Here is a 25811-nt window from a genome sequence, read left to right as displayed (position 1 = left end):
TTTCTTAAATTCATGTGTACTTATAAACCCTTTAATTCTTTTAGCTATAATATATTAGTACCCCATTTGAGTACTATATAAATTGGACGAGAGTGAGAGAAAGCCGGAAGCGGAAAAGCTAAGGAGGGAGGAGAATCAACATCAAAAGCAGAAGATCGGATAAAGGAGTCTACAACAACCACCACATGAACAACAACTAGAAGAGGAAACTGCTGAAGCAACAACATCGGCAGAAGAAACAAAAACACAGCATGCAGAATCCAGAGAAAAGCCATCCCGAAAAGCCGGGAAAATCCCAGAGAGCGGAGGCAGAAAAATAATGTATAAATAAGGCGGTTGGAAGTGAGGATGAAATTTAGGGGGTACATGAATGCGATAAGAAAAGCCGGTCTCCGAAGAGACGAGCGCATAGGACGCGAGAAAAAAGTGAAGAAAAGCAAAGACTTAACTTAAATAATAGAGAATAGTTATACACTAAATAAACAACCAGAGATGCAAAAGCAGTGCGGCAACCATTGCCAAAAGAAACAGCGGCAAACGAGAGAAGAGCAGTCGAAAATATTTACAAAAAAAGAACTGCAGGATGCGAAGAGAAAGGAAAGTCAAAGAAAATTCACTTGGGGGTCGTAAGAACTTGAGGAAATCTGCTGAGAAAAAAAAAACTATCGCAGATTAGAGTTAAGTTAATTTTGTTAAGCGCAAAAGTAAAAAACCACTGCATGGGGGAAACCGATGGAAAGAGCGATGTAAAAATAGAAGGGAAAATACAAAGAAACTATTTTGCTAATTTTGAGCTAGCAAAACGTAAGCAGACAGAAATTTGTGAAATGAAAGATGGAAAAAACCGAAACAGAAACAAAAATAAATGTGTGTGCAATGTATGTTAAAATCTCGTAAGGAAAAACAGAGCAAATAAAAACGAAACAAAATCCATTTCGATGATGATATATAAACAAAGCATAAATCTTAAGTCAAAATGCAGCGGCAACAAAGAAACCCCCAGAAGAACGAAGAAAGCGCAACGATGCGCAGGAGAAAGCAAAACTTTTTTACCTTAGAGGCAACGTTTTCTTTGTTGTGGCCTGCTAAAGAAGATTTTTACGATGAAACTCAGACTCTACCTATGTTTTGTTCTGTTTGTCTAATTTGTAATATTTATTTTGTATTTTTGTTGAATCGTGTTGAACAGCACAAAGAACGGAAGCAGAGGAAAGCGTAGATAGCCACAAAAAGAAAGGAGATCTTTGGTTTGTTTCTCCATTTGTTGGTTTCTTGAACCAAACATGCAAATTGTATAAAGCAAAGATCCGAAGAAAAGAAAAAACAAAAAACAAACCCTAAAAAGAAATGTCTATTCCCCCTCCCCCTCTCTCCATTTGACGTTCGTTTTGTGCTATCCAAGCAGTCAGAGAAAGAAGTAAAAAAAAAATTCAAACGAAAAAAATGAGAAGAAAAAGCCTTTGAAACGGGCAAGAACCTAGTATTAAGTCTTAGCAAAACAAAAGTAAGAAAATTGCAGTAAGCAAAAACAGATTTAGTAGTTCTAGAGATCTAAAAGAAAGCAGAAGACGGGAGAATAAGCATAAGCTTACAAAGACCGAGAAGAAATGGGGAATCTTGTACTAGTTTTTAGCATATTTTTTGTGCTCATCAGTCGATTTAATGAATGAATTTTTTGTAGCTGTCTACAGTTTTTTACGTTAACTGTTTTTTAGACATATTAATGAGGAAAGTAAAAACCAACAAAAACAACCTAGATATAGTATATTTTTTCTGCATATGACAAGTTGTTGAGGCAGGAGAGGAACGATGTTTGATTAGCATGGAAACCAAGAGGCAAACACTTTTTAAAAGGGAATAGCGAAGCAAACCGAGACAACACACAAAAGTAGCGAAACACAGAAAACAGAAAATAAAATTTGAAACTGTAGAATTGTAGTTTAGCTTTGTGAAGGCTGGCGAAGAATGTACGATTTTTTGAAGGATCAGCTAGGATCGAAAAGAACAACAACAACAACAGCAGCAGCAACAACAACTGGCACAGGCAGTAGCAGAAATGTATAACAGAAACCAAGAAAATTAATGTTAAATTAAACAAAAAAACAAAATGATGAAGTAAGATAGAAGAAACTACGTTTAGTAAACTTAGTTAATAAGCAAAGATTTCTTTAGTCTTGTAAGCGTCTCTTAAGTAGAGTTGAACATGAAGTTGTGTACGGAGTTTAGAATTGAAATTGAACCTTTGTCAAAGCCTAGCATATTTATTTTTCCGAGACACACACACACACACACTGACACACAAACACAGCAAGACACCAACACCGACGCACCTATCAAGCCTAAGCATTGTATTTGTGATTTTTTCGAATGTTAATTGATTAACGAAACACGATGAGCAAAATAAGCGAAACAAGGGAAACATCAAGTGGGCGATGTGGGTGGGAGAAAGTGTGGCGAAGTGAGAAGTTTTTGAGAATCTCCGTTTGAGCAAGGACACCCTCTCACCACAAACAACATTCCTGAGCAAAGTCTTTGATTTGATTTTGATATATAAAAATTTGTATGTGTTGATACGATTTGATTTTCGAGTTTAGAGTTGTCGAGTCGCCTAACTGAACTATCTACATATATATACATTATATATATATATACATATATATAAAAACGTAAGAAACACAACGCCAAAAGTCTTCCTAAGCCTAAAACCAAAACAACAACATAATGCAAATGTTTTTTTTTTCTTATTACAATTATTTGCTTTAGACTGACTACGAACTGAAACTGTAACAATAACAACAAATGCAGGATTGTAAACCCAAAAACAAAAAGAAAAGAAAATGTAACACATACACCTAGTATCACCTCCTGAAGTTAATGCAGGCATCGAAAAAGATATCTATTTTGCCAAGACATTCCAAAAGCGAAATTGTTTAAAGAGAAATTCGTGCGAGATGCCTGCATTTGTTGTCCTATTAAAGAAGAATCACAAATACAAGTACCACTCATTGGGAGGATATTTTTGAAAGATTTTCAATCCTGTTTTCCTCGAAACAACTACAAACACGCCCACGCACACGCATACACCTCCACCCTCCCAAAAAAAAAACTCACACAAAGTGCAATTTTCTTTCTGTAGTTTTCTTTAATTTTCATTTGTTAGCAGGAAAAGCAACTTAAGCAAATTGAGAAAGCATTAAGGTCTAAGTTATTTATAAATCGACGAAGGAAACGAGATGAGCTGGGGGCGTGTCTTATCGCCCCCTCCCTAGGAAAGTGAAAATGAAATTTATGTTTTAGTGAACGGTAATGAAATCGAGTCGAAGAAGCAGGAGAAGAAACCTAGTATCTAAGATCAAAGCCTAGTGCGTAAGTTTAGAAAATCTAAGTACAGTGTTGACAAGCAAAGAAGAAAGCAGATGCGGAAACGAGTAGCGTAGATCGAGAAAAGAAATGTAGCAAGAAAGACGGAGTCGAGTAGGACATATGATTTCTAGTTGGTAGCGAAAGGAGAAAGATTAGTTGGTTAGTTGGAGTGCAACACACGTAGACAGTTGTAGTTTTTGTGTAGTTAGAGCGACAGTGTTGAAGAATGCCGCGTCGCACAGTTTGAGGTTAGGTTTAATTTCTGAAAATAAGCGTACGGATGAGACGAAACGATAAAAGCAAGGACGTTGGCGAGGGTAAACAATAAAAATCAACCGACGAGAAGTGTTCTAATCTAAAGCTATACTGACTTTTTGTGTGTGTATTTAAATCTACTTTGACAAGAAACCAAACTGGGAACTCGTTTGTTTTGCGTCTGTATTTTGTTTCATTTTAACGCGTTTTACTTTAGTTTTTTAACTAATTTTAAGTAGTTAATTTATTATTTGTCTTAAAATCGTCGAGACCCCAAACAAGATTCAAGATTGCTTGGGTATCTCGCCCCTGATTGAAAACCTCTCGCAAGAGAAGTGAATCGATTAAATTTGATGCAAGTGTTGAAGTAATTTTTAAAATTCAAACAAAAAATGTCTAGTGCGTAAAATTGAAAACTAAAAACAACAAAAATTTCAATAAAAACTAAAAAAAAAAAAAATAAATCAATTTGTTTTTAAGTGCGTTTTTCATCGTTTAGTTTTGCGTTTTCATTCAATGTGATTTCTTAGTAGTAAAATGTTTGCTATATGAATTACCAGTACGCTTTTTCACCCCACACCAAATAGTTTCCAATAACGAATTCCTAAATTAATTCCTAATTGATCCCCACTTTATTAAATTAGATTGTGTTCTGAACAGGAGGCAAACTTAGTCGTCTTAGTCGTTGTTTAGGGGCGGGCAGAGCAGAGCGTGAGTGTCGAGCTGGAGAAATAAATAAACATTTTTTAATTAAGCCAATTTAAGGAAATGATGAATATATATTTTTTTGAAACTTTTTTGACGAAACCATGAATGTAAACAAAACAAACAAAAAACCAAAAACAAAATGAAAAACACATAGAGGCGAGTGGGAGCGCGGAGCCAGAGGAATGAACGCTAGCAAATCGATGGGAATATGGAATATGGGGCATGGTGGTATGAAAACAAGCTCATTATATTTAAAAAATAAATAAGACAGTTTCGGAAAGGAAAATAAATGGAGGGAATGCAGTAGGAGAGTAAGGGGAAAGGAAGAGAACACGACGACAAATGCGTAAACTAACTTTAAGTAAGCGTAAAATGCAAGCAGCTAATTAAACTTAGAAACAGAAATACTTAAATGAGAGTAATGTACATTTCGCTTGTTGCTATTTTTAAGTTTTAAATCAAAGTCTTTTAAAGAACTTTATTCATTTTCTTATTAACAATGATAAAAAAAACCCAAAAACCACAAAAAAATCAAGCAAGGCAAATGCGCAAACTGGTAAAATTAAATCAGACGAAAAACCAAACTAAATCTCTCTTTGTAATCCTCCAGAAAAAAATGAAAGAATACTGAAGAAAAGATCGATCGAAAGCATGAGGAATCCTTTTCAACTCTCTGTGTATTTTTTAAAGTATTATTTTTTGCATTAATGTGACGCTTTTAAGCATTTTTATATGGCGAAAGAATTGTATTCAAATCTCTAGTAAAAGCTAAAAAGAAGAACACGAAAAACCAAAACTCGAAAACCAAAAAATGACAAGAAAAGTGTGAAAAAGCGCAATCTTTGCTAAAACTTTCAAATTTATACGCGTACTTTTTGTGCCCTCAACTCTAATGCAAAAGATCATTCATGAAGGATAACTGAATTGGAGATCGAGAGATAAAAGTTTAAAAACCCCCAAAATAAAGAGGATGAAAAAGTTTGAAAATGAGAAATTAGTTTAAGCAAAACATTTTGCAGCTTTTGTGCTTATTTCGCTTAAGACTAGTTGAACAACAAAAACAAAAAACACAGAAAGTAAATGACGAAAAAAAATTAAATCTAATTGTAAGTAAAAAAGAAATGAGAATAGATCAGTATAGAACCGAACCGGAAGCGGAAGCGGAAGAATCAAGCAAGAAGCTAAGCGAGGGCAGGCTGAGAAATTCCTGCCCCGACTTGAAAGCTACAGAAAGCATTAAAACCGAACATAGCAAAAGATTTAACTGTGGACGTTGAGTTGAAGCGTTGAAGAACACACAAAATGAAAAACATGAGGAAAACGTAACGTCTCTTTGGTAAGAAAAAGGAAAACCTAAAGAGCAAATGCTGTCATCCAAAAACCAAAAAAAAAACACAAAAAAATGAAACTGAACTTTTTCTGAATCAATAAAAGACAAATTGATTTTCTGTAAGAAAACAAAAACTAAATGCATTTTTTTCATGGGTTGGGAATTTTGTTTGTTGAATATTCGAATCTCATTTCTCAGCAAATCTGGGGTTGGAATTCTAGGGAAATATCCTTCTGGGGAAGGGTTATTCTGCCAATGATGCCAAGGCATCCTGCCTAAGCCTTTGTGCTCGTAAAATAATTTCGACTGTGTGTGGGGGCGTGTATCTGTATCTTTTCATACCACCCACCCACCCATAAATAAAGTCCTTTGTTGGGGGCGCAAGAAATATGAAAGGACACGGCACACATATAAACTCCTAGCGAGAATGTGGGCCTATGTGTGCGTGGGGAAGCCGCCAGGATGAGGCCCAAAACTTTGACAGCGGTTCGTCCTGCTGATTTTGCTGCTATCCTGTTCGTTTGACTTGTTTGATGGTTTTATGAGTGTCAGAACCTGACAGCTTAATAGACATTTTTATGGCAGGCAATCGCCATTTCATTGTTATTGCAAAAGGCGGCGTGGGCGGATTATGGAGTTTTCAGCACGCAAGGGAGAGAGAAAGTGACACCCCCAAAATCCCAGACGAAACACAACTTCCGGTACAGAATCGAGGGATGCTGTCAGCCCCACCAGAAAAGTTGAGCCGCCAAAAACCACACGCAGAAAAAAGTCTTTTCAGAACTTAAAAAAAGAAATGAAAAATAATTTTCAAAATATTTACAAAGAAATCTACTATGATTCTTCACGCTTAATGAATGATTCAGACAAATAAAATTAATTTCTTTGATATTTTTTTCTGAGTGTACACCCCCACTAGGCATACATTTGAGTGTGTGTACAGACCCTCCCCCAAAAACAGCATTAACATTTGCCCGCCAGCCTGTTTGTTTATTTTGGTTTCCTTGCTGCGTTGGCGTCCTTTCGAGTTTTCTGGGCACCTGTTCGCAACTTGTTTTTTGTTTTAGTTGTATGTGTTAGGTCAACAGGGTGACTGATAAGGTCATGGATTTCGAAGATACAGTACTGCTCTTCGATGCCCGAGATTAAGCCCAATAAAAACAACCAATTTAAAGCCAAGTTCATATATTATTTATTTATTGTTTATATCTAGTTCAACTGCCTTACTGGTATTCTGATAGGCATGCTAATTCCATTAGTTCGTGTACAGAAAACTGTTTAAACTATAAAAACTGACACTGTGGCTGCCAAGCCGTACAAAAACCGAATTGTTAACTGTTTGCACATCTATATGGGCTATATAGGCTATATACGCTATATTCGCTTCCACATCGCATATCAATTTTTGTGGCCTTGGACAAATGGAAACAAATGGCTAACAAATTACGAACTACGCGAAAACAAAATCATATAAAAATCGTTAAATTTACACGCCACCTGCTCACTTGCCACCAAAGCCGCTCATCAGGTTCCCCAGGCCACCCAAACCGCCCGCCGCTCCCTGCTGTAGTTGCCTCATCATGTTCTGGATACCACCAACGCCGCCCATCTGTTGCAGCATCCGGGGATCGATCATCTTGGCTATCTGCTGGTTAAGCTTGGCCATCTGTGTTGGATTCACATTCTTGGTCATGTCGCCCTGCTTGAACAGTCCCTTGACGCCGCCCATCTTCTTTACTACCGCCGAAAATTTCGTATAGTGTGCAATCAGTTCCTTGACCTCGCGCTCCATGACACCAGCTCCCTGGGCCACACGAACGCAGCGGTTCGGCTGCTTGCTGAAGAGCTTTGCTCCGTCGCGATTGTCCAGTTCGTTGTCCGACATACTGTCCATCATCGTCATCATGCGCTTGACGCGCGCCATCGACTCCTGCTCGCCGCCCTTGGTCATAAAGTCCTGCGAGAAGCCGGGTATCATGTTCATGAACTGCGAGAAGGGGCCCATCTTCATGATGTTCTGGAACTGCTCGTACATGTCGCGGATGGTGAAGTGGCCGTGCTTGATCTTTTCTAACAGCTCATCGTTTCCGTCCAGCTTCAGCTCGTTTACCTGTGCAAAATGGGAATATATTCAGTACGTGTTTTGAATTGTATTGTAGCGCGGTAAGATTTTAAGCCTATGTGGCATGTCTCACCTTATCTAGCAGTCCTTCGATGTCACCCATTCCAAGCAGTTTGCTCACAAAGGGTTTCGTCTTGAAGGGCTCCAGATCGTCGATGTGCTCGCCCGTGCCGATGAAGATGATGGGCGACTGTGTGGCTGCCACTGCGGACAGAGCACCGCCTCCCTTGGCGTGGCCATCCAACTTGGTTATGATCACCGAACCGATGTCCACCTTGTCTTTGAAAGCTTTCGCTTGAGCCTCGCAAGCCTGTCCGATGGTGGCGTCCATCACGAAGATGATGTTGTCGGGACTGACGGCATTCGACACTGCCAACATCTCCTCGAACAGCGATTCCTCCTGCTTGTGCCGACCCGAGGTGTCCACGATGATCATCTCGAAACCCTCACGTTTGAACATATCCACACCGTCCTGGGCAATGACCACGGGATCGATTTCCGTGTAGCTGCCGAAGAACGGAATGCGCGCCTTGGTGGCGTTCTGCTTGACCTGATCGTAGGCGCCAGCACGGAAGGTATCCGCGCACACGAGACACGACTTCCAGTTGCGCTTCTGGTAGTGATAGGCCAGCTTGGTACAGGTGGTGGTCTTACCGGAGCCCTGAAGACCCACAAACATGACCACATTGGCCTTGCCCTTGATGGGTTGGTAGGGTTTCACGCCGGGATCGACCAGTTTGACGAGCTCCTTGAACACAGCCGACTGGATCATTCGCCTCTTGTTCAGGCCACCGGCCATCTCATCGAAATCAATGACGGCACGCACATTCTCGCGCAGCTGCTTCACCAGACGGATATTCACATCAGCCTCCAGGAGCGCCGCGCAGATCTCCTTAAGCATGGAATTCAGTGCCTCCTCATTGATTACGGTCGCCTTGCTGAGCGAGTGCAGCGCCGTGGTTATCTTGCGACCCAAATCTGCGAGAACCATCTTGCCGGTGGTGGTTGTGTGTGGGTTGGCGTACGGACGACTGGCAGCTTCTGAATTTTGTTGGGCCTACTCGCAAAGGGGCAGCTCCAATTCAATATTTTATTTCGACTTTCTTTTGGCTGACACGACACGTCGATGTGGAAGAGGAAGAGACTGCTGACCACTGGCCATTCGCAGCGGTCGCGTGTGTAGCTGTCAAAACAAAGCCCGTTATCGGTTATCGAGCTTGCTTCGCAGTGACTGGCGGAAGTCGCAGTGCTGCCAAATGTAGCTAGAGACAAAGTCAAAAAAAGCTAAATACTAAATGTAGGTTTAGAAAACAAATAAGTGTCAATTTGGATATTTGTTATTGAATCTAACAGAAAATAGCATCATGAATTATTGTTTAATAAATTTTCATGGCCAATTATTGCCACACTGCTTTTGACTGCTTTTGAACATAACTGCAATTGGCTAGAAAGTAACTGACTTGGCAACTCTGACGAAGAAGCGATTGTTTAAATTTGTTGCGAATTTCTCGCGGGGTTTTTGTTTAGCTTATTTAAATGGGCGTCAAGGAATTGTGGGGTGTTTTGACGCCCCATTGTGAACGCAAACCCATTAATGAACTGCGGGGAAAGAAAGTGGCCATCGACCTGGCCGGCTGGGTTTGCGAATCCCTCAATGTTGTGGACTACTTTGTGCATCCAAGGCATCATTTAAAGTGGGTTTAAAAAAAAATTAAAAACCTTACATTGTTTTTAAATATTATTATTTACGTTTTACCACCAGGAACCTCTTCTTTCGCACTTGCTACTTGATTTGGGAGCAAGTTACTCCTGTTTTCGTTTTGGAGGGAGTTGCTCCGAAACTCAAGAGCCAGGTGATAGCCAAGAGGAATGAGCTCCAGTTTCGGGGAGTGAAGCCCAAGAATTCGCCCGAGTGCACCCAAAGTCAGGCGCCCAAAGGCGACAAAGGACGCAGCCGGTTCAACCATGTCCTCAAGCAGTGCGAAACGCTGCTGCTCTCCATGGGAATCCAGTGCGTCCAAGGTCCCGGCGAGGCGGAGGCCTACTGTGCCTTTCTCAACAAGCATGGCGTGCGTATATCAAGTACATCCTCACAAGAATTCTGTACCAAATCCGATTAAATCCCTATCCGCAGTTAGTGGATGGCGTCATTAGCCAGGACTCGGATTGCTTTGCCTATGGAGCCGTTCGTGTCTATCGCAACTTCTCCGTTTCCACCCAAGGAGCCCAGGCAGCCGCCGGCGGAGCTGTGGACATTTACGATATGCGGGAGATCACATCCCGAATGGACTTTGGCCAACAGAAGATCATTGTGATGGCCCTGCTCTGCGGCTGTGACTATTGTCCTGATGGCATAGGTGGCATCGGCAAGGATGGCGTCCTAAAGCTGTTCAACAAGTACAAGGAGACTGAGATTTTGGATAGGTAGTCTACTATATTGTTAGATAAAAAGTTAATAAGCTATAATTATTATCCCTGCAGAATGAGAAGCTGGCGCGGTGAAACCAATAAATACAATGCCTTGGAGATCCGAGTTGACGACAAATCCATCTGCAGCAATTGTGGACACATCGGCAAGACCCAGAGCCACACAAAAAGTGGCTGCAGTGTGTGTCGCACTCACAAAGGCTGCGATGAGAGTCTCTGGAAGTGAGTTATTTCCTAAAACTAATATAAACACTTGTTTATTAAACTCTCTCCTTAGAGAACAACGACTATCCATAAAGGCCGAGTTGACTTTGAGGCGGAAAGCACTACTATCTCCAGACTTTCCCAACGAAGAGATCATTGCCGAGTTCCTGAGCGAGCCCGGCACCATTCCCAATCTTAATCTCAACTGGCGGCAGCCGAATCTTGTCAAATTCATCAAACAGATTGGACATCTCTTGCAGTGGCCCGAAATATACTGCTTTCAAAAGTTCTTTCCCATACTCACACGCTGGCAGGTGCAGCAATCGAAGCAGGAGAAGATACTTATCCAGCCACTCGAGATTATCAAAAAGCGAACGGTGAAGGGAGTGCCCAGCTTAGAATTGCGCTGGCACGATCCCAGCGGCATTTTCAAGGGTCTTATTCCGGACAATCAGATTGCGGAATACGAAGCGGAGCATCCCAAGGGGATCGAGGAACTTTACTACACTATTGAGCCATTGGACATGCTGGAGACAGCGTATCCCGATTTGGTAGCGGCATTCTTGAAGTCGAAGGAGAAGCCCGCCAAGAAAACCACGCGAAAGAAGAAAACCGCACCTGAAGAAGAGGACAAGGAAAACGAGCCGAATTCGAAACCAAAACGAGTGGTCAGAAAGAAAAAGGCTCCGCCTGAAGAGAACCAGCCATTACTGCACCAATTCCTAGGGTGCAAGAAGGAAGGTACTCCGGTCAAGGCTCCCGCTCCGCAACGTCAGCAATGCTCCACCCCCCTCACCAAGTTCCTGCCCTCCGATCTGGAAAGCGATTGCGATGCCGAAGAGTTTGATATGTCGGACATAGTCAAAGGCATCATATCGAATCCGAATGCCAAGCCAGCACTGACCAACCACGATGGTCACCAACTTCACTACGAACCCATGGCGGAAGATTTGAGCTTACGTCTGGCGCAGATGAGTCTAGGTAATGTGGAAGAATCGCCCAAGGTGGAAACAAAAAGAGACCTGTCCCAAGTGGATCAACTACCGCAGAGTAAACGGTTCTCCCTGGAGGACAGTTTTGATCTGCTGGTCAAGGGAGATCTGCAGAAGCTGGCCAGGACGCCAGTGGAGCGATTCAAGATGCAGCATCGCATCAGCGAAAAGATTCCATCGCCAGTGAAGCCCTTAGCTAACATAAGTTACTTCTTCAATCAAAGTTCCGATAATGCGGATGTCTTCGAAGAGCTGATGAACTCCAGCTTGGTGCCCCAGGATCAAGAGGATAACGCCGAAGAGGAGGAGGAGGATGACCTGGTGGTGATTAGTGATTAAAAATTCTGAGATACCTTAAAACTCCGCCATTTATTCGCTCCTCACATTAGCAATTATTCAAAGGGCAAGCTTACAGCCAGCACATTTTGGAGGGTTTATTACAACTTATACCTATAGATAAAGCTTAGCGTATGCATGTGCCTTGGACATTGCCTGCTCCAACTGTTCCTCGAACAGATTGCTGACCCGCCGACCCTTCATGTTGCACACGGCCTGCGGATTCTGGCCCTTGGGCGCGGCTATTTGTCCATTAAAGGTGTCGGCAAAGGATTGCAGCCAGGCGGAAGCGTTGAACTTCTCCGTGATACAGTTTTCTGGTACACAACAGCGCGCCTTGACCACGCTATCACACACGCTGATTACGAGGATGGGCCGATCCTGGCACACCTTGGTGGCTCGTTGCAAAGGAATCTCCTCCACGAGCGCGGAACTGGTGATGTAGTGCAGAATGAAGGGATGAGTATCCAAAGGCTTCTCCTGCAGCAGCGTGCGCATCTCTACGTCCACAAATTCCCTGAAAATATAGAGTTTAGAAGTGGAGCATTCCACAATTATAAGTTAAACTTACTTTAAGGTTGTGCGCGATGAATCTTTGATCCTTTTCAGCATCTCGGTGATGCGTTCCAGCGTGTCCATCTTAAAAGCGTATGGCAGTTTAATGTCCGTGTGCAACATGTTGTGCCTAATCGTCTGCAGTTCCGCCTCCGTAGCGTTTGTGAGTTTGTCAGTTTGGAACTGCTTCTCGAGGAGATCAACGCGGTGTCGCAGCAGAGCAGCAGTTTTCAGCACCTATTTGGAACCGAGCCACAAGATTAAATGACTAGTGTAAAGACTAAGATAAGTGCACTCACATTTTCCGCCGCCTGGCCAGCAACGGCGGTAAACGCGAATCTCGCGCGATTGGTTTGCTTCAGATTCACGATGCAGAAGCAGGAAAGCTCACTAGTGTTGGTTGCATGCGTTCCGCAGCACAGTTCCTTGGAGCTGAGCTGCAGTTCAGGACTCTCCACGTTGACTAGACGCAATCCCTGCTCAGGATAAACCTCGCCGGGCACCATGGTGATGTCATTCTGCTCCAGAACTTCAGCTGCACTCAGCAACTGAACTTCAACCGGCGCAGCAGAGCAGATAACGCGGCTATTGAAAAGGATTGTAAGTTAAATTCATTAAAATTTCTAATAGCAGGACGACCCACTTGATCAGATCCTCGATGAGCTGCACATCGCTCTTCTGAATGCGCTTGCCCAGGAGTCCCAGCTCCAGCTTGCACTGATCGCTGGTCACAGAACTGGAGACCTGGTAGGTGACCTTCTTGAAAAGCGAGCGGATGGCGGCGTTTAGTAGATGCGTGGCTGGAATAATAGGTATTATTTGTAATCGGGTCTAGTATCTCTAACATATTCATCTCACCTGTGTGATGGCACGTGTTGAGCTGTCTCTGCTGCGCATCCACCTGCAGCTCCACCTCATCTTCAATGGCCAGCTGAAAGGCGTCAGTGGGACTGGATAACTTGCAGACGTGAACTACGCAGTCGTTGAGATGCTTAACACTGATTACTTCTAGTGAATGAGGATGCTCTGGCTGTTGCTGATTGCTCACAAGGATCTTTCCGCCATCCGATTGTTGACCGCCGGATTCGTAGTAGAAATTGCTGGCAGCGGTCACAATGGAAATGAGGTCGGTGGAGGGTTGCTGTATGCGACTGCCTTGGGTTCGTGACACTTCTGCATCGTTGAGGAGCATTCCCAGGACTCGAGTCTTTAGTGGAGGTATCTGGTATGAATCGCTCTCCTTGTCGAAGGAGTAGGCGTACTTGTGGCTGTTGTCGGTGGGCGCCAGACGCTTCGTTAGCATCGCCTGAGCTTCGGAAATACGCTGCTCATTGGCCAGATCGCAGAGTGATCCTCCAGCAGTCTCCCTTTGGTTGCCCTTGGCTTTGATCTTCGCCAGACTGACCTCCGCCCTGTAGCGCTCCAGATCACAGTTCATGTTCTCCAATTCAGCCAGCTTGAGGAAACTCTCCTCGGTCAGGCCGTAGGTATCGGTCAGCTTGTAAAGGAAGTCCCCTGGTATGGTGTTATTGGAAAACTTGCAGCGCTGCACCTGGAACTCTCGATAGGCGGGCACGAATCCCGGGCACTCCATCAGATCGATGTCATCCAGGTTGGGAAACTCCATTAGCACCTCTGCAAATGCTTTGGAAGAACTCTCTCTAAGATTCTTGTAGACCTCCTGCTCGTGGCAGATCAAGTCGATAACAGCCTGCTGCTTAGCCGCCATCTCTGGATAGGCTTCACCAAGTGTCTCCACCACGATAGGAACTAGCTGGGTCAGCAATTTGTCGTGGGCAAACACATGCTCCGAGATGTTGAGAGCCTTGCGCAGCACGCGACGCAGTTTCTGACTGAAATAGAAGTTGGATTATATGCGAAAATGGTAGGGTATGAGCACAAGCGTACTTTTGATCCGGAAGCATGCCGTCGGCCAAACAGGCGGTCACCATGCGTGCATGATCGGCTAGTATCCTATAGCTGGTGTCGAGTACTGCTGCATTTCCACCATCCGGAAAGCTGCCGCTGTAAACCGGAGTCTTGGCCGCTTGCTGGATGCCATCAAATATCGGGGTGAACAAGTCCGTATCGTAGTTGGAAGACTTATTCTGAAGCACGGCCGTTAGCCGCTCAAAACCCATGCCGGTGTCCACATGATGAGCGGGCAATTGAGAGATGCTGCCATCGGCATGCCTATAAATGCATAAAGAACTTTAGGCTAGGCATACATTCCACTTGAAGGCAAATCCTCACCGATTGTACTGTATAAAGACAAGATTCCACAGTTCTGTGAGATCGGAGCGACCTGCATTCACCAACTTGGCTCGCTGCTCCACGCTGCCCAGATCCGGGCGATGATCTATGTGGATTTCGGTGCAGGGACCACAGGGCCCTGTGGCGCCCATTTCCCAGAAGTTGTCGGCGCAGCCAAAGGGCAGTATTCGTGAGGCGGGAAAGCTGCAAAGAAGGATTACTTAAGAAACCAACTTTTAGTTATGTAACAAGCTTTACCCCAGGCTCCTCCAGATCTCGAAGCACTCAAGATCGGCTGGAATGCCCAGCACCTTGTCGCCAGCAAAGTATGTGACGTATAGACGACCTGGATCGATGTTGTAGGGACCACGGAGCAGCTCCAGGGCCATGGCACACGCCTCCCGCTGAATAATCAAATGGTCTCGTGAGAAAAAAGTGAAACAGTGTAAGCTCTCTAGACCCACCTTGAAGTAATCTCCAAAGGACCAGTTGCCCAGCATCTCAAAGAACGTGTGATGATAGCCATCCGTGCCCACCACGGAGAGATCATTGTGCTTTCCCCCAACGCGGACGCACTTCTGGGAGTTGACAACCCGCTTGTGGGGTGCCGCTGCTGTGCCCAGGAACACCGACTTGAACTACAGCGAAGGCCATCGCATAAACAAGCGAACAATGGCGTTTAATGGGCCTGTTACCTCACCTGATTCATGCCCGCGTTAACGAAAGCCACGGTGGGATCGCAAAAGGGCACCACCGGGCTGGAGCGGACGAACTTGTGGCCATGATTGACGGTGAAGTGATCCAGAAAGGTCTTCCGAATCTCGCGCGCTGTCAGCACGCGCTGCAGCTGCTTGGCCGAGTTGTACATGCCGCAGTTCAATTAAAACCGCACCGGCAATTAAAAATGCTCGAGATAAATCTCAGTCCGAACAGCTGATCACATGGCTTGCCATTCGCCACGCAGCCCGCTCATTTAAAAAATTCCAATCAGAGTTGCCAATCACCGGGAAGCGTGCTCACCAGCTGCAGCTGTTCTATTTTTTACAGGCGCAACACGTACATTTGGGCCAAAATAAGAATTGAAAAAATTAGCACTGAGAACAACGCAGTGGGTGCTCTAAGCCTGGCGAAAAAGCAACCACATTGAGCAGTTGAACTGCTGTGACTGCGCTGGCACTGTATCAACTCAGGTAAGCGCGTCTAGCAACCGTTGAACTTTGACACGCACGATTCCTCCGCTTTCACTTTCGCTTTTCACTCGCAGCATTACCAAAAACGGCAGCAAACAACGCAGTTTTCAAGTGACACACTTTGGACCCGAGCAACAGCTCCAGCTATGGCCACCAAGCGACGTCCACTGCGGCCCAATTTGGGCGCCACTGCGGGAAGTCCCTCCTCCTCCGGTTCCAACATGAATTTCAGGCCAGGAGGACCCGACATTACCAGGTCGGAGGCGCGTGGAACGAGGCCCACGGCCGCACCCACCAGCATCCGCGAGATCCTGGTCATGGGCGTCATCCATTTGTGCAAGAAGACCATATTCTTCAATACGGACCTCAAAGTGGCCTTGTATCTGGGCAGTCTGTTCGTGATCTCCGTAATCGGGGACTTTGTGCCCTTCCCCAAGACCTACTTCGCTCGATCGGACAACCTTTTCAACCAGTACTTCGTGAAGATCGGCTGGGGCTGGACGCTGCTGTTCGTGGTGCCCTTCCTGGTGCTCTCGGCCTATACGATTACGTGTGGCGACCACAAACGGATGCTGCGACACCATTTCCCGCGCATCGTCATAGCCACCTTCTTCTGGTACTTCTGGACCAAGATGTTTAACGTCGTGGAGAACTCCTACGGACGCTGCACCACAAAGGGTGGGTATACAATCATCACAATGAATTTGATAATAACTATCGTGTGTGTGCTTACAGGCTATGCGAGCAAATCGAGCTGTCTGAAGGCGGGTCATCTGTGGAAGGGCTTCGACATATCCGGGCACGCCTTCATCCTGATCCACTCCAGCCTGGTGCTGATCGAGGAGGCGCGTCCCATCATCCGCTGGGAGACCATCAAGGAGCACATCCGCAACGAGCGACACAATCGCAGCACAGCCGAGAACTCGGGCACGAATCCGCTGAGGACGCTGAACGAGGAGCAAATGCGCAGCCTGCAGTTCTTGTACAAACGCCTGACGCCCATCATCCGCACCCTGTTCATCGGCATGGCGGCCCTGCAGCTGCTGTGGGACATCATGCTGGTGGGCACCATGCTGTACTATCACCGCATGATCGAGAAGGTGATCAGCGGCATTATTGCCATACTCACCTGGTACTTCACCTATCGCTTCTGGTATCCCACGCCCGGTCTGCTGCCGGAGGCGCCTGGCAACGGGAGCTTCAGCTATCAGCGCGAGATACCCACCTTCCCCTTCAAGCGACCCTCGCATTTAACCACGGGTGCCGCATCCACGGGCTCTGGATCCAGCAGTTCGAGGACCAACGTGAATGGCAAGGCGGCCACGACAGGCGTGCCGAGGGATCAGCAGATGCCCACGTTTATGGGAATGCCGCTGTTCACCAGCCCCAAGGCGGCCACTGCAGCGGCCAATTTGCTGATGACCGAGCAGCAGAAACGGGAAAGGGACCGCGAGCAGCAGACGCTGGAGAGCTGAGCTGAGCCAACCGAGAGGAGAGCAGCCATCAAGCATAGAAGGAATTGATAGTTAGGTGACGGATTGGAATTTATACCAAATTTTTGTATATTCAGCAACGATGATATGAAACGATGATGATATTACTAAGCAAGCAGCCGAGGCTGGCACTGGATCGCGCTCTGCTCCTCATCCTCCTCCACCGCCGGATTCTTACCATGACACCCCAAGCATCCTTCATCAGCAGTGCGTAGCTTTAAGCGTTCTTATGTTCGTGTGTTTATATGTGCCCAACTTTAACAGTAAAAGGATTTGTTAACAAAGTCTGCTGTCCCGCTGCTCCGCTCACTTGTGCGCGAAGGCGGCGAACATGGCCATACCCAGGAAGCCGGCGCCCGCTCCTAGCTTGTAGTTGCCCGGCGTCCGCGTCCACATTTCGCGCAGTATGGCAAAGTTGCTCGGCTGCAGGCGGTGGAAGGACTCGCGCTGCCGGAAGCGCAGGAAGTACGCCTCCACCTGCGGCAGCTTCCCGAAGGTCCAGAACTGATTCTCGAATCCCAGCTGATACAGTCGATGCAGCAGCAGTCCCAGCGAGATATCCGCCACGTTCAGCTCGTCGCCGGTTAGCCACTCAACGCGCGGCGCCTGGGCGGTTAGCTCCTGCTCCACGTAGAGCAGAAAGTGCCGCACGGCGTCCAGGACCTTCTGGAAGTCCTCGCGGGAGGAGGCCAGCTCGTGGCGGCGCAACTGGATGTCTAGCTTGTGCTGCAGCGCTGATTTGTTGGTCGCCTGTTCGTCCACCGAGTAGCGCAGCAGGTCCAGCACCTTCTCATTGTTTTCTGCGGGGCAAACGAGTGTTGAGTTGAGGTTTCATTTCACACATGGAGTAACTTACTCAGGCAGGACTGGCGCACGGGTCCGATGAAGGGCGCCTTGGGCACCAGCTTCAGATCGTCGTGTATGAAGGAGCCCAGGCTGAGTGTGCCCACCGGAAGGCGGGCCATGGCCTGCTCGAAGACCAGCATCTGGTCGAACTCCTTGGAGTTGTGCGCTGGCTTCAGCGATCGATCTGAGTGATGAAGTTGATAAGTCAAGTTACTATGCGCTAGCTAGCTGGGAATTACCGCCGCGGAATTTGCTCTCCACATAGTTGATGATGTGCGTCGAGCTGGGAATGACGAGGGCGCCATCCTGGAGCACCGGCACATCGCCCTTGGGATTGAGGTTCAGGAACCAATTGGAGTACTGCTCGCCATTGCACAGGTCCACCACATAGGGAAAGAAGTCGATCTTCTTCTCGTAGAAGACCATGAGCACCTGCGATGATATTATGATATGATATTAGCATTTGCTTAAATGTATTTAAAGATGAACCCAAAGATGCAATATTCCGCTTCTAATTACGCGCTTCATTAACCAAAACAGATATTTTTAGACACGATCTGGCATTAAATGAAATCATTTCGGTTCAGTTATTGTATTACGTTCTCTTGGAGCAGATTCCTCCACACATAAGTTTGTTTATTTTGTTTTTCCACTCCGCTTCAATCCGCTTCATTAGCACCTGGAGCAGCCAGGTAAATATGCTGTCATATCTGTACAAAATGGAAAACTAGAGAACTCCAACAGCTAGCCCTACTACATTTCCGGCCCGCCACCCGCCAGGTCATGCTCCATTGCAGCCGAGTGGCAGAGCGATCGTGGGTGGAAAACCTTCGACGCGGGGCACCCCATCATTACATCGAAAAACAAAAAAAAAATAGTAAATAAAACGATGATTTCATTTGGCAATGATTAGTTTTGTAATTTCGCGGCATTAGCGGCTGGATCTGTTGGGCAAATACTTTTTCAAAGATCACATGATTGAAGCGGGTTACTAACTTTTTGAGCATGGAAGTTGTACGGATGGAAGAAGAGCACTGGCTTGTTGGCCGGCAGATCGGGAGCCTTGAAGTCCTGCAAGGTGGGCGGCAGAGCTTCGATTTCTTTGGCCTGCTCGCTCATCTTGTTCTATGTGTGTTTCACTTGGTATTCTTTGGCTTAGTGTATCTTTAGTTTGCTGATTAGTTTCGCTAGCATGGGCGCCTTTTTCCGTATCACATGCCCCGCCGACGGTTGCGAAAAGTAACTAACTAACAAAGCCGTAAGCGCGTGCCGGATTGACTTGGAAAACCGGAGACTCCACTTGCGTGCTGCTTCCGCCGACGACTGCGTCTATAATGAAGTACGGATCGTACGGTCGCTCCGATCGCCTATTAATTTGCACTTTCGGCTCGTATGTACATATATATATGTTTCGGATCCGAAAACAGTCCATTATGTCAAGCGATTCTCATACTTTTAGCGGTTTGTTTGTCATGCGTATTTATCTTTGTTTATATTATTACGAAACGCAGCGTTTATCTTGCTGTTGGAAGATTTTCTTTTCAAGAATTCTTATCTGCCCATGACTGAGTGGCCTTAAGTGGAGTAATGCAACATATTGACTCGAGCAAAATGATATTTTTAGCCAAATTATTAGTTATTATGTAGGTTAATCAGGTTTTCATTACTAAGCTAGCTAAAGATAGCTTTAATATATTTTCAAATTTGGCGCCACTGGCAAAAAAGCTTTTTCCTTCACTGTGAATGGCAAACCGCTGAAAAGAAGAAGATAACTAGTAAACAGTTTGGAGATTCGTAGTTAAAATAGGGAAAATCAATTATTAGGCAACGAATCTCAAGATCCTTCTCAAAAATCCTACTTCAAAAATGTTACATCTGAGCAAACAACTGGTGGTCAGGGCGCCCAAGATCCGTCTGAGTGCCAGCGCTGTGAGTGGAAGTGGTCAAAGTTCAAGTCTCGATCAAAACAGCAACAATTACAGCCCAAAACTCGTTGGCCCTAATCTCAATCAATGCCACAAACGTTTGTCCAGCAGTAGTCAAAGTTCGACAGCCGGCACGATGAAGCGTTTGGCAGGGAAAGTAGCTGTGGTCACCGCCTCCACCGATGGGTAAGCAGCTCAATAAAAACTTGAGAGGATCGCCCCCACTAAATTCTGGTGAATCCCCAGCATTGGTTTCGCGATTGCCAAAAGGCTGGCCGAAGATGGCGCCGCAGTGGTCATCAGCAGTCGCAAGCAAAAGAATGTGGACTCTGCTCTGGCGGAGCTGCGCAAACTGAACTTGAATGTCCACGGACTGAAGTGCCATGTCAGCGAACCCGAGGATCGCAAACAGCTCTTCGAGGAGACCATCAGCAAGTTTGGCAAGCTGAACATTCTGGTCAGCAATGCCGCCACCAATCCTGCGGTGGGCGGTGTCCTCGAGTGCGACGAGAAGGTGTGGGACAAGATCTTCGATGTGAACGTGAAGAGTTCCTATCTGCTGGCCAAGGAGGCACTGCCTCTCCTGCGCCAGCAAAAGAACTCCAGCATCGTTTTCGTCTCCTCCATTGCTGGCTATGATGCCTTTGAGGTTAGTCGCCTTATCTGCGGTTCAGTTGTTCAATGCTTATCTCCGCTATATTAATCTCATAGCTACTGGGAGCCTATTCCGTCAGCAAGACCGCGCTGATTGGCTTAACCAAGGCTGCCGCCAAGGATCTGGCGCCCGAGGGCATTCGCGTCAACTGCCTGGCTCCAGGAGTCATCAGGACAAAGTTCTCGAAAGCACTCTACGAGAATGAGTCGGCGAATGAAGCGGCTTTGAGCAAAATACCCATGGGTCGTCTGGGCACCAGCGAGGAGATGGCTGGCGTGGTCTCCTTTTTGGTCTCCGAGGATGCGGGCTACATTACCGGAGAGTCCATTGTGGCCGGCGGTGGAATGACAGCTCGTTTGTAAGATGTGTACATAAATATAATTCCTTACGGGCTATGGATAACAGCGTTTTTCACAGTAGTTACAAAATAGAATAGAAAACAGGGAAGGACTAAGAGGAGCGCAGCTTGGCCAGCTGATCGGCAATGTCCTTCTCGGTGCGCTTGCCACTCGTCTCAAAGTCTGAGGATCCCGTGGCCGGGATGCTGGACATCTTGCCGGAGATCTCGATGCCGATCTCGTCGAGCACCTTGTTGACCACGGCATTGGACTCCTCCTCGTCGCCGGACTCGTTCAGCATGTCGTCCAGTGTGTCGTTGATCATCTCGTCGGTCATCTCCATCTTCATGTTGGCCGCCTGGAACTGACGCACTGTTTCCCCGATGGCCTCCGGTCGCATCACCTTGTTCATTTCGCCCATCGTCTTGGCCGTGGTGCCCATGGCTTCGCTCAGGGCGATATTGGCGCCCATGTTCTTGTTCTGGTAGCCAATGGACTGGATCTTTCCCGCTGCTGCGTAGGTGCGTGACTTCTGCTTCCTGATCTCCAACAGCTGCTTGGCCAGGATCCTGCAGGCGTGGTTGTTTCCAGCGGCGGCATTCCGTCGGATTTCCAGCTCCAGCTTGCGCTCCTCCTCCTCCATTTTCCTGCGCTCCCGTTCGATGTCCCGGGTGGCCTTGCGCAGCGATCGGTCATTCTCCCGCTGTTGCTCCTTCACGGTGGGCTTCTTTCCGAAAATATTGTTGAACATTTTGGGATTTTGTGCGATCTTAAACTAAGGTTCCAGACTTCTGACGATGTTGTGATGGGTTTTCCTGATGATTCACTCGGAGATTCGATTGGCGCTATAGGAGTAAATACGAAAACAGCAAACAGCTGTTCTGCACGCGCTTCGGGGGGAATGACTAATGAAGGCATGGGCGTAGATGGTAAGTTTTTAGGGTTATCTCCATTTAATATATTTAAAGTGGTTACAAAATGTTGGTTTTTAAAATTCTGCAAAAGCCTATAATTACTTACTAATTAAACTGAAAAAAAAGTTATGCATATATTTACCAACCCCTCTCAACACTACTGCTGTGTGGAGTTGCCACCTTGGTTAAATCAAGTGCGCCGGTTTGTTTTCAAGCGAATTAAAAATGTCCCTGGAAATCCTGAAACAAGGCGCCGAAGGACGTCTATATTTGGGCGATTTCAAAGGAGAAGCCTGCCTGATCAAGGAGCGGTTCGTAAAGAAATACCGCCACCCGGAACTGGACACCCAGATCACGCGACAGCGCATGAAGGCGGAGGCCAAGGCGTCGGGAAGATGTCTAGCCGCTGGAATCCTGGCACCAAAGATCCTCCACTCGGACCTCAACACCCACAAGCTGTATATGGAGTACTTCAATGCAGCCAAGACTGCCAAGCAGTTCATTCAGGAGACAGTGTCCACTCAGACGGAGGATGAAGCCAAGAAATGTCTGCTGGAGTTCTGCAAGCGGATTGGTGAAATCATTGGGAAAATGCACTCCAATCACATAATACACGGCGATCTGACCACTTCGAACATCCTCATCAATCCGAAGGGTGGCGACTACGAAGTCATCCTGATTGACTTCGGCTTGAGCCACTACAATCAGGCCACCGAGGACAAGGGCGTGGATCTGTACGTCCTGGAGCGGGCGCTACTCAGCACCCACAGCGAACAGCCGTATCTCTTCGAGCACATCCTGGCCGCCTATCGCACAGCGTGCGGTAAGGACGAGCAGGCAGTGCTCTCCAAGTTCGAGGAGGTGCGAGCACGCGGACGCAAACGAACCATGATTGGTTAACGAATAATAATAAACTTTATTGGGAGTTAAACTTTATGGCTTATTCTATCCTCTTCAAAGACTCCTTGGGAGGGTCATCCTGCAGCTCGTTTATCTTGATCTTCTTGATGTACTTTCGCTGTTTCGTTTTGTGCTTAAGCTGCTCGTGCTTGAGTGGTTCCATTCCGTCTACAGGCGGCAGCTTGAACTTCTCGTACGGGCGCTCCTTCACCTTGGCAATGGCGTCCTCCAGCTTGAGACCGGTCAGTCCCTGCTCCTCGTAGTACAGGCGGTATTTATCACAGAATTTAGAGTGGCCCTTCTTAAAGGCTGCCGTCTTGGTTGATGGATGCTGCATATACACAAATAATTATGATTTAACCAGCAAAAAGTTAGCTATAAACTCACTCTGGCGTCAATGGCTCGCGCACAACCCCTGTGAAAGTTGTGCAGGTGCCGCAGGAAGGCTTCATTTGGCTTGAGGCCCTCCTCCAGACTCAACTGAATGATCTCGTTCACGTAGCTGAAGGATTTGTTAGCGCAGCCCTGCCGCAGCATGGCCCCCAGTATGGGCATGTTCATCTTAATGCCCGCCACCTGCATCTGTTCCAGCAGTTCCCTAGCCTCTTCCTGCGTGCGACAACCCAGGGCGAGCACACCGTAGGTGACAATGTCCGGCCGCAAGCCCGCCGTGCGAATCATGAAGAGCACTTCCTTGGCACTCTCGTAATCGAAGCGCATGGAACGCTTTTTGATCAGTATGTTGAAGAAGTCGATGTCCGCCTTGAGTCCAATCTTGCGCACGAACGTGAGCAGCTGCTTCTCGGCAGCATTTGTGGGCGGTATCACCTCCAGCATCGCGGTAAATGTTTCGATGTCCGGTGTGATGTTGTGCTGCTTCATGTGCTCCAGAAAGCCAGTGAGACCGCCAAGTAGCAAGAAACGCTCGTGTGGACGTGTCACCTCCTCCAGGGCCACCAGACTGCCCAGATGCGGTTGAGGCAGCAAAAGATTGGGCAGTTCCAGCTCGCTCGCTGTTGTGGCCACCTCAATTTGGGCAGGCAACGTAGTTGTGTTGGCTTGCACACTGGGTAAATCATCTTTCTGACCATCGTCCAACTGGAGAACTGGTTTCTTTCTAGCTGCTGATGGCGCAATTTGTTCGAGAACCTCTCGCATGGAATCCAAGTCACCGAAGCCACAATCCCTTGCACATCTCAGCATCGCATTGAAGCTGTAGTAGTCCGGACTAATTCCTCGCTGCAACATGTTGTGCCAAGTGAGCAGAGCATGCCGGAAACCGTGCTCCGAGTTGCTGGCACACGCCTGCAGCAGAAAGTTGAATGTATCTGCATTCAGTTCCAGCTGACGCTCCATCATTTCGTCGGCCAGCATGTAGGCAGTGTCCACATCGCCGCACCTACCATACGCCTTGATCATGGCATTGTAGTTCTTCACATTTGGTTCGTAGCCCTTCTCCAGCATGTTCTCCCGCAGGATTTGGGCCTTGGCCAGGCCATCGCTGACGGATGGAGCATTGGCGCAGGCGTTGAATAGCGAGGTGTAAGTTCCTCCGGTGACTTGAAGACCACGTTGCCGCATCTTGGTGTACAGGAAGAAGGCCTTGCGGGTGTAGCCCGCCTTGGCACAGCCACTGATCAGCAGATTGTATATGTACTTGTCCGGCTTGGCGCGATCCTCCTTCAGCATCCGTTGCTCCAGCACGGCGATGGCCTCATTTAGGCGGTTCGCCTTAAGATGATCCTTGATCTGGCGGGCATATTCGACGGCTTTTAGTTTCTTTGAACGCCTAGTGGAATTGCTAATGAACTCCTCTTCCTCGACATCACCCGGATCTTCTGGTGCAGCTACCTTGGCATCGCCAAAGGTGTCCGGATCACCAAAGTCCTGCAACTTTTTGGTGGGCTTCTCTTTGGGTTTCTTTTCTGGCTTAAACTTCTGGCTTTCTTTGGGTGCTGCTGTGGTAAGTTCTTCAAGAACTCCTTCGCGAAAAGGATTCTGGTTCCGGTTGGCCTCTCGTTTGGTCTGCAAACCGGCTTCTTGATCCGTAATCCTCACGTGCAGCAGGCGATTTTGTGAGCACGACCAGGATGCAGGCGGAAGCTCCAGCCGACAGATATAACTATTTAACGTTCTTCCGGTGGCATTTAATTGCAAGCCACGTATGTGGCAGCTCATTGAACGGCTAAGCAACCGCAGAGCCATGTTTTCTATTGCAATTTTCTGTGATTTTTATGTAATTAACAAAACTATTTTAAACGTGCGTGCGGTGGCGGTGTAAATAAAGAAACAGCTGATGAAAGGGCGTTGCCACCTTGCGTCCAAAATGTCAGTCAAACAAGAACGTAAGCAGCCTGCACGGCATTCACATTCCACGCAAACATCCATTGGAATCTGACCTGGTTTTTCGATTAAATTAGTGAAAATTAAATAAATTAAAGATGAACATGACCGTGGATCCGCGCCGCAAGGAAAAGATCAACCGCTACAAGGCGCCCAAGAACCAGGGCCAGAGCGGCGGCGCCAACGAGGACATGATGCCGGATTACATGAACATTCTGGGCATGATTTTCTCCATGTGTGGACTGATGATGAAGGTATAACACCCCAAAGATTACAACCAAGTGATTCGGCATTTATCAGTATGTAACCACCCACACAGCTCAAGTGGTGCGCCTGGTTTGCGCTCTACTGCTCCTGCATCAGTTTCGCCAGTTCCCGGGCTAGCGACGATGCCAAACAGGTGCTCTCCTCCTTCATGTTGAGCGTGAGTGCGGTGGTGATGTCCTACCTCCAGAATCCCGCTGCCATGACCCCACCATGGGCCTCCTAGCACTGGACCTAAGATAACTATTTTAAATTTAATGTAATTGAACAATTGAGAGCCTCCATTTTGTTTCGACACTCAGTAAAAAAGTTGGTACGTACTACGAATTAAGTTGGCTTCCTTGTGAACTCAGGATAGCTTTCTGGAACTTGACCTTATAGGTATATAGGTACCAACT

General features: G+C 46.7%; 11 protein-coding genes across 29 annotated transcripts in view; 6 read left to right on the top strand and 5 right to left on the bottom strand.

The window, feature by feature from the left end:
- The window catches only part of LOC117141656 (protein alan shepard), a 119384-nt gene extending 116278 nt beyond the window's left edge, over window positions 1-3106 (top strand). For all 17 annotated transcript variants that reach the window (XM_033305235.1, XM_033305242.1, XM_033305232.1 and 14 more), the window contains one exon: window positions 45-3106. The gene's annotated coding sequence lies outside the window, so the exon portion shown is untranslated. The remainder of the gene's footprint in view (window positions 1-44) is intronic.
- A 3725-nt stretch (window positions 3107-6831) lies between these two features.
- LOC117140716 (signal recognition particle 54 kDa protein) lies at window positions 6832-8942 on the bottom strand. Its single transcript, XM_033303782.1, has 2 exons — window positions 7852-8942; window positions 6832-7766 (listed from the first exon to the last, which is right to left on the bottom strand). The coding sequence occupies exons 1-2, from the start codon at window positions 8767-8769 to the stop codon at window positions 7158-7160; spliced, it is 1527 nt and encodes a 508-aa protein (XP_033159673.1). The 5' UTR covers window positions 8770-8942; the 3' UTR covers window positions 6832-7157.
- A 309-nt stretch (window positions 8943-9251) lies between these two features.
- On the top strand, window positions 9252-11761 carry LOC117139953 (flap endonuclease GEN). Its single transcript, XM_033302641.1, has 5 exons — window positions 9252-9472; window positions 9541-9847; window positions 9913-10202; window positions 10260-10427; window positions 10483-11761. Exons 1-5 carry the CDS (start codon window positions 9315-9317, stop codon window positions 11738-11740), a joined length of 2181 nt encoding a protein of 726 aa, XP_033158532.1. The 5' UTR covers window positions 9252-9314; the 3' UTR covers window positions 11741-11761.
- On the bottom strand, window positions 11752-15487 carry LOC117139952 (alanine--tRNA ligase, mitochondrial). Its single transcript, XM_033302640.1, has 10 exons — window positions 15246-15487; window positions 15010-15183; window positions 14804-14949; window positions 14546-14749; window positions 14201-14485; window positions 13151-14145; window positions 12936-13092; window positions 12592-12877; window positions 12309-12529; window positions 11752-12254 (listed from the first exon to the last, which is right to left on the bottom strand). Exons 1-10 carry the CDS (start codon window positions 15411-15413, stop codon window positions 11852-11854), a joined length of 3039 nt encoding a protein of 1012 aa, XP_033158531.1. The 5' UTR covers window positions 15414-15487; the 3' UTR covers window positions 11752-11851.
- Window positions 15488-15549: 62 nt separating this feature from the next.
- LOC117140879 (fat storage-inducing transmembrane protein) lies at window positions 15550-17512 on the top strand. Its single transcript, XM_033304021.1, has 3 exons — window positions 15550-15735; window positions 15810-16413; window positions 16471-17512. The coding sequence occupies exons 2-3, from the start codon at window positions 15882-15884 to the stop codon at window positions 17208-17210; spliced, it is 1272 nt and encodes a 423-aa protein (XP_033159912.1). The 5' UTR covers window positions 15550-15735; window positions 15810-15881; the 3' UTR covers window positions 17211-17512.
- Window positions 17513-17517: 5 nt separating this feature from the next.
- Window positions 17518-19677, bottom strand: LOC117140880 (ganglioside-induced differentiation-associated protein 1). Its single transcript, XM_033304022.1, has 4 exons — window positions 19071-19677; window positions 18314-18506; window positions 18085-18258; window positions 17518-18028 (listed from the first exon to the last, which is right to left on the bottom strand). The coding sequence occupies exons 1-4, from the start codon at window positions 19191-19193 to the stop codon at window positions 17535-17537; spliced, it is 984 nt and encodes a 327-aa protein (XP_033159913.1). The 5' UTR covers window positions 19194-19677; the 3' UTR covers window positions 17518-17534.
- A 153-nt stretch (window positions 19678-19830) lies between these two features.
- LOC117139245 (dehydrogenase/reductase SDR family member 4) lies at window positions 19831-21164 on the top strand. 3 transcript variants are annotated; one of them, XM_033301458.1, is made up of 5 exons: window positions 19837-20003; window positions 20057-20185; window positions 20246-20648; window positions 20711-21012; window positions 21072-21164. In XM_033301458.1, exons 2-5 carry the CDS (start codon window positions 20136-20138, stop codon window positions 21088-21090), a joined length of 774 nt encoding a protein of 257 aa, XP_033157349.1. In that variant the 5' UTR covers window positions 19837-20003; window positions 20057-20135; the 3' UTR covers window positions 21091-21164. The 3 variants fall into 3 exon arrangements, with proteins under 3 accessions (XP_033157347.1, XP_033157348.1, XP_033157349.1); XM_033301456.1 differs by having other exon boundaries at window positions 19831-20185; XM_033301457.1 differs by lacking the exon at window positions 21072-21164 and having other exon boundaries at window positions 19831-20185; window positions 20711-21056.
- On the bottom strand, window positions 21014-21767 carry LOC117139247 (charged multivesicular body protein 2b-B). Its single transcript, XM_033301460.1, has one exon. The coding sequence runs from the start codon at window positions 21741-21743 to the stop codon at window positions 21105-21107; it is 639 nt and encodes a 212-aa protein (XP_033157351.1). The 5' UTR covers window positions 21744-21767; the 3' UTR covers window positions 21014-21104.
- Window positions 21768-22058: 291 nt separating this feature from the next.
- Window positions 22059-22837, top strand: LOC117139246 (EKC/KEOPS complex subunit Tp53rk). The gene has a single exon (XM_033301459.1). It carries the CDS (start codon window positions 22132-22134, stop codon window positions 22804-22806), a length of 675 nt encoding a protein of 224 aa, XP_033157350.1. The 5' UTR covers window positions 22059-22131; the 3' UTR covers window positions 22807-22837.
- Window positions 22799-25166, bottom strand: LOC117139243 (pentatricopeptide repeat-containing protein 1, mitochondrial). The gene is made up of 2 exons (XM_033301453.1): window positions 23194-25166; window positions 22799-23137 (listed from the first exon to the last, which is right to left on the bottom strand). The coding sequence occupies exons 1-2, from the start codon at window positions 25009-25011 to the stop codon at window positions 22847-22849; spliced, it is 2109 nt and encodes a 702-aa protein (XP_033157344.1). The 5' UTR covers window positions 25012-25166; the 3' UTR covers window positions 22799-22846.
- On the top strand, window positions 25166-25740 carry LOC117139248 (protein Asterix). Its single transcript, XM_033301461.1, has 2 exons — window positions 25166-25403; window positions 25469-25740. The coding sequence occupies exons 1-2, from the start codon at window positions 25248-25250 to the stop codon at window positions 25637-25639; spliced, it is 327 nt and encodes a 108-aa protein (XP_033157352.1). The 5' UTR covers window positions 25166-25247; the 3' UTR covers window positions 25640-25740.
- Window positions 25741-25811: the final 71 nt, after the last annotated feature.

Source organism: Drosophila mauritiana, chromosome 3L, assembly GCF_004382145.1.
Source record: "Drosophila mauritiana strain mau12 chromosome 3L, ASM438214v1, whole genome shotgun sequence".
NCBI lineage: Eukaryota > Metazoa > Arthropoda > Insecta > Diptera > Drosophilidae > Drosophila > Drosophila mauritiana.
This window is presented reverse-complemented; position numbering and strand designations above follow the sequence as displayed.

Bases quoted from the DNA above. Each gene is read 5' to 3' on its own strand.
- LOC117139953 (XM_033302641.1), top strand. From the start codon at position 9,315: ATGGGCGTCAAGGAATTGTGGGGTGTTTTGACGCCCCATTGTGAACGC. The intron at 9,848-9,912 runs GTGCGTATATCA...CCCTATCCGCAG, and splicing joins CCTTTCTCAACAAGCATGGC to TTAGTGGATGGCGTCATTAG. The intron at 10,428-10,482 runs GTGAGTTATTTC...CTCTCTCCTTAG, and splicing joins TGCGATGAGAGTCTCTGGAA to AGAACAACGACTATCCATAA.
- LOC117140880 (XM_033304022.1), bottom strand. From the start codon at position 19,193: ATGAGCGAGCAGGCCAAAGAAATCGAAGCTCTGCCGCCCACCTTGCAG. The intron at 18,259-18,313 runs GTAATTCCCAGC...TTCATCACTCAG, and splicing joins GGAGAGCAAATTCCGCGGCG to ATCGATCGCTGAAGCCAGCG. The intron at 18,029-18,084 runs GTAAGTTACTCC...TTTGCCCCGCAG, and splicing joins CGTGCGCCAGTCCTGCCTGA to AAAACAATGAGAAGGTGCTG.
- LOC117139243 (XM_033301453.1), bottom strand. From the start codon at position 25,011: ATGGCTCTGCGGTTGCTTAGCCGTTCAATGAGCTGCCACATACGTGGC. The intron at 23,138-23,193 runs GTGAGTTTATAG...GTGTATATGCAG, and splicing joins CGCGAGCCATTGACGCCAGA to CATCCATCAACCAAGACGGC.
- LOC117139952 (XM_033302640.1), bottom strand. From the start codon at position 15,413: ATGTACAACTCGGCCAAGCAGCTGCAGCGCGTGCTGACAGCGCGCGAG. The intron at 14,950-15,009 runs GTGGGTCTAGAG...TTGATTATTCAG, and splicing joins CCTTTGGAGATTACTTCAAG to CGGGAGGCGTGTGCCATGGC. The intron at 13,093-13,150 runs GTGAGATGAATA...CTATTATTCCAG, and splicing joins CAACACGTGCCATCACACAG to CCACGCATCTACTAAACGCC.
- LOC117139245 (XM_033301456.1), top strand. From the start codon at position 19,941: ATGTTACATCTGAGCAAACAACTGGTGGTCAGGGCGCCCAAGATCCGT. The intron at 20,186-20,245 runs GTAAGCAGCTCA...GTGAATCCCCAG, and splicing joins GTCACCGCCTCCACCGATGG to CATTGGTTTCGCGATTGCCA. The intron at 20,649-20,710 runs GTTAGTCGCCTT...TTAATCTCATAG, and splicing joins CTGGCTATGATGCCTTTGAG to CTACTGGGAGCCTATTCCGT.
- LOC117140879 (XM_033304021.1), top strand. From the start codon at position 15,882: ATGGCCACCAAGCGACGTCCACTGCGGCCCAATTTGGGCGCCACTGCG. The intron at 16,414-16,470 runs GTGGGTATACAA...GTGTGCTTACAG, and splicing joins CGGACGCTGCACCACAAAGG to GCTATGCGAGCAAATCGAGC.
- LOC117139248 (XM_033301461.1), top strand. From the start codon at position 25,248: ATGAACATGACCGTGGATCCGCGCCGCAAGGAAAAGATCAACCGCTAC. The intron at 25,404-25,468 runs GTATAACACCCC...CCACCCACACAG, and splicing joins TGTGTGGACTGATGATGAAG to CTCAAGTGGTGCGCCTGGTT.
- LOC117139246 (XM_033301459.1), top strand. From the start codon at position 22,132: ATGTCCCTGGAAATCCTGAAACAAGGCGCCGAAGGACGTCTATATTTG.
- LOC117139247 (XM_033301460.1), bottom strand. From the start codon at position 21,743: ATGTTCAACAATATTTTCGGAAAGAAGCCCACCGTGAAGGAGCAACAG.
- LOC117140716 (XM_033303782.1), bottom strand. From the start codon at position 8,769: ATGGTTCTCGCAGATTTGGGTCGCAAGATAACCACGGCGCTGCACTCG. The intron at 7,767-7,851 runs GTGAGACATGCC...CATTTTGCACAG, and splicing joins TCGAAGGACTGCTAGATAAG to GTAAACGAGCTGAAGCTGGA.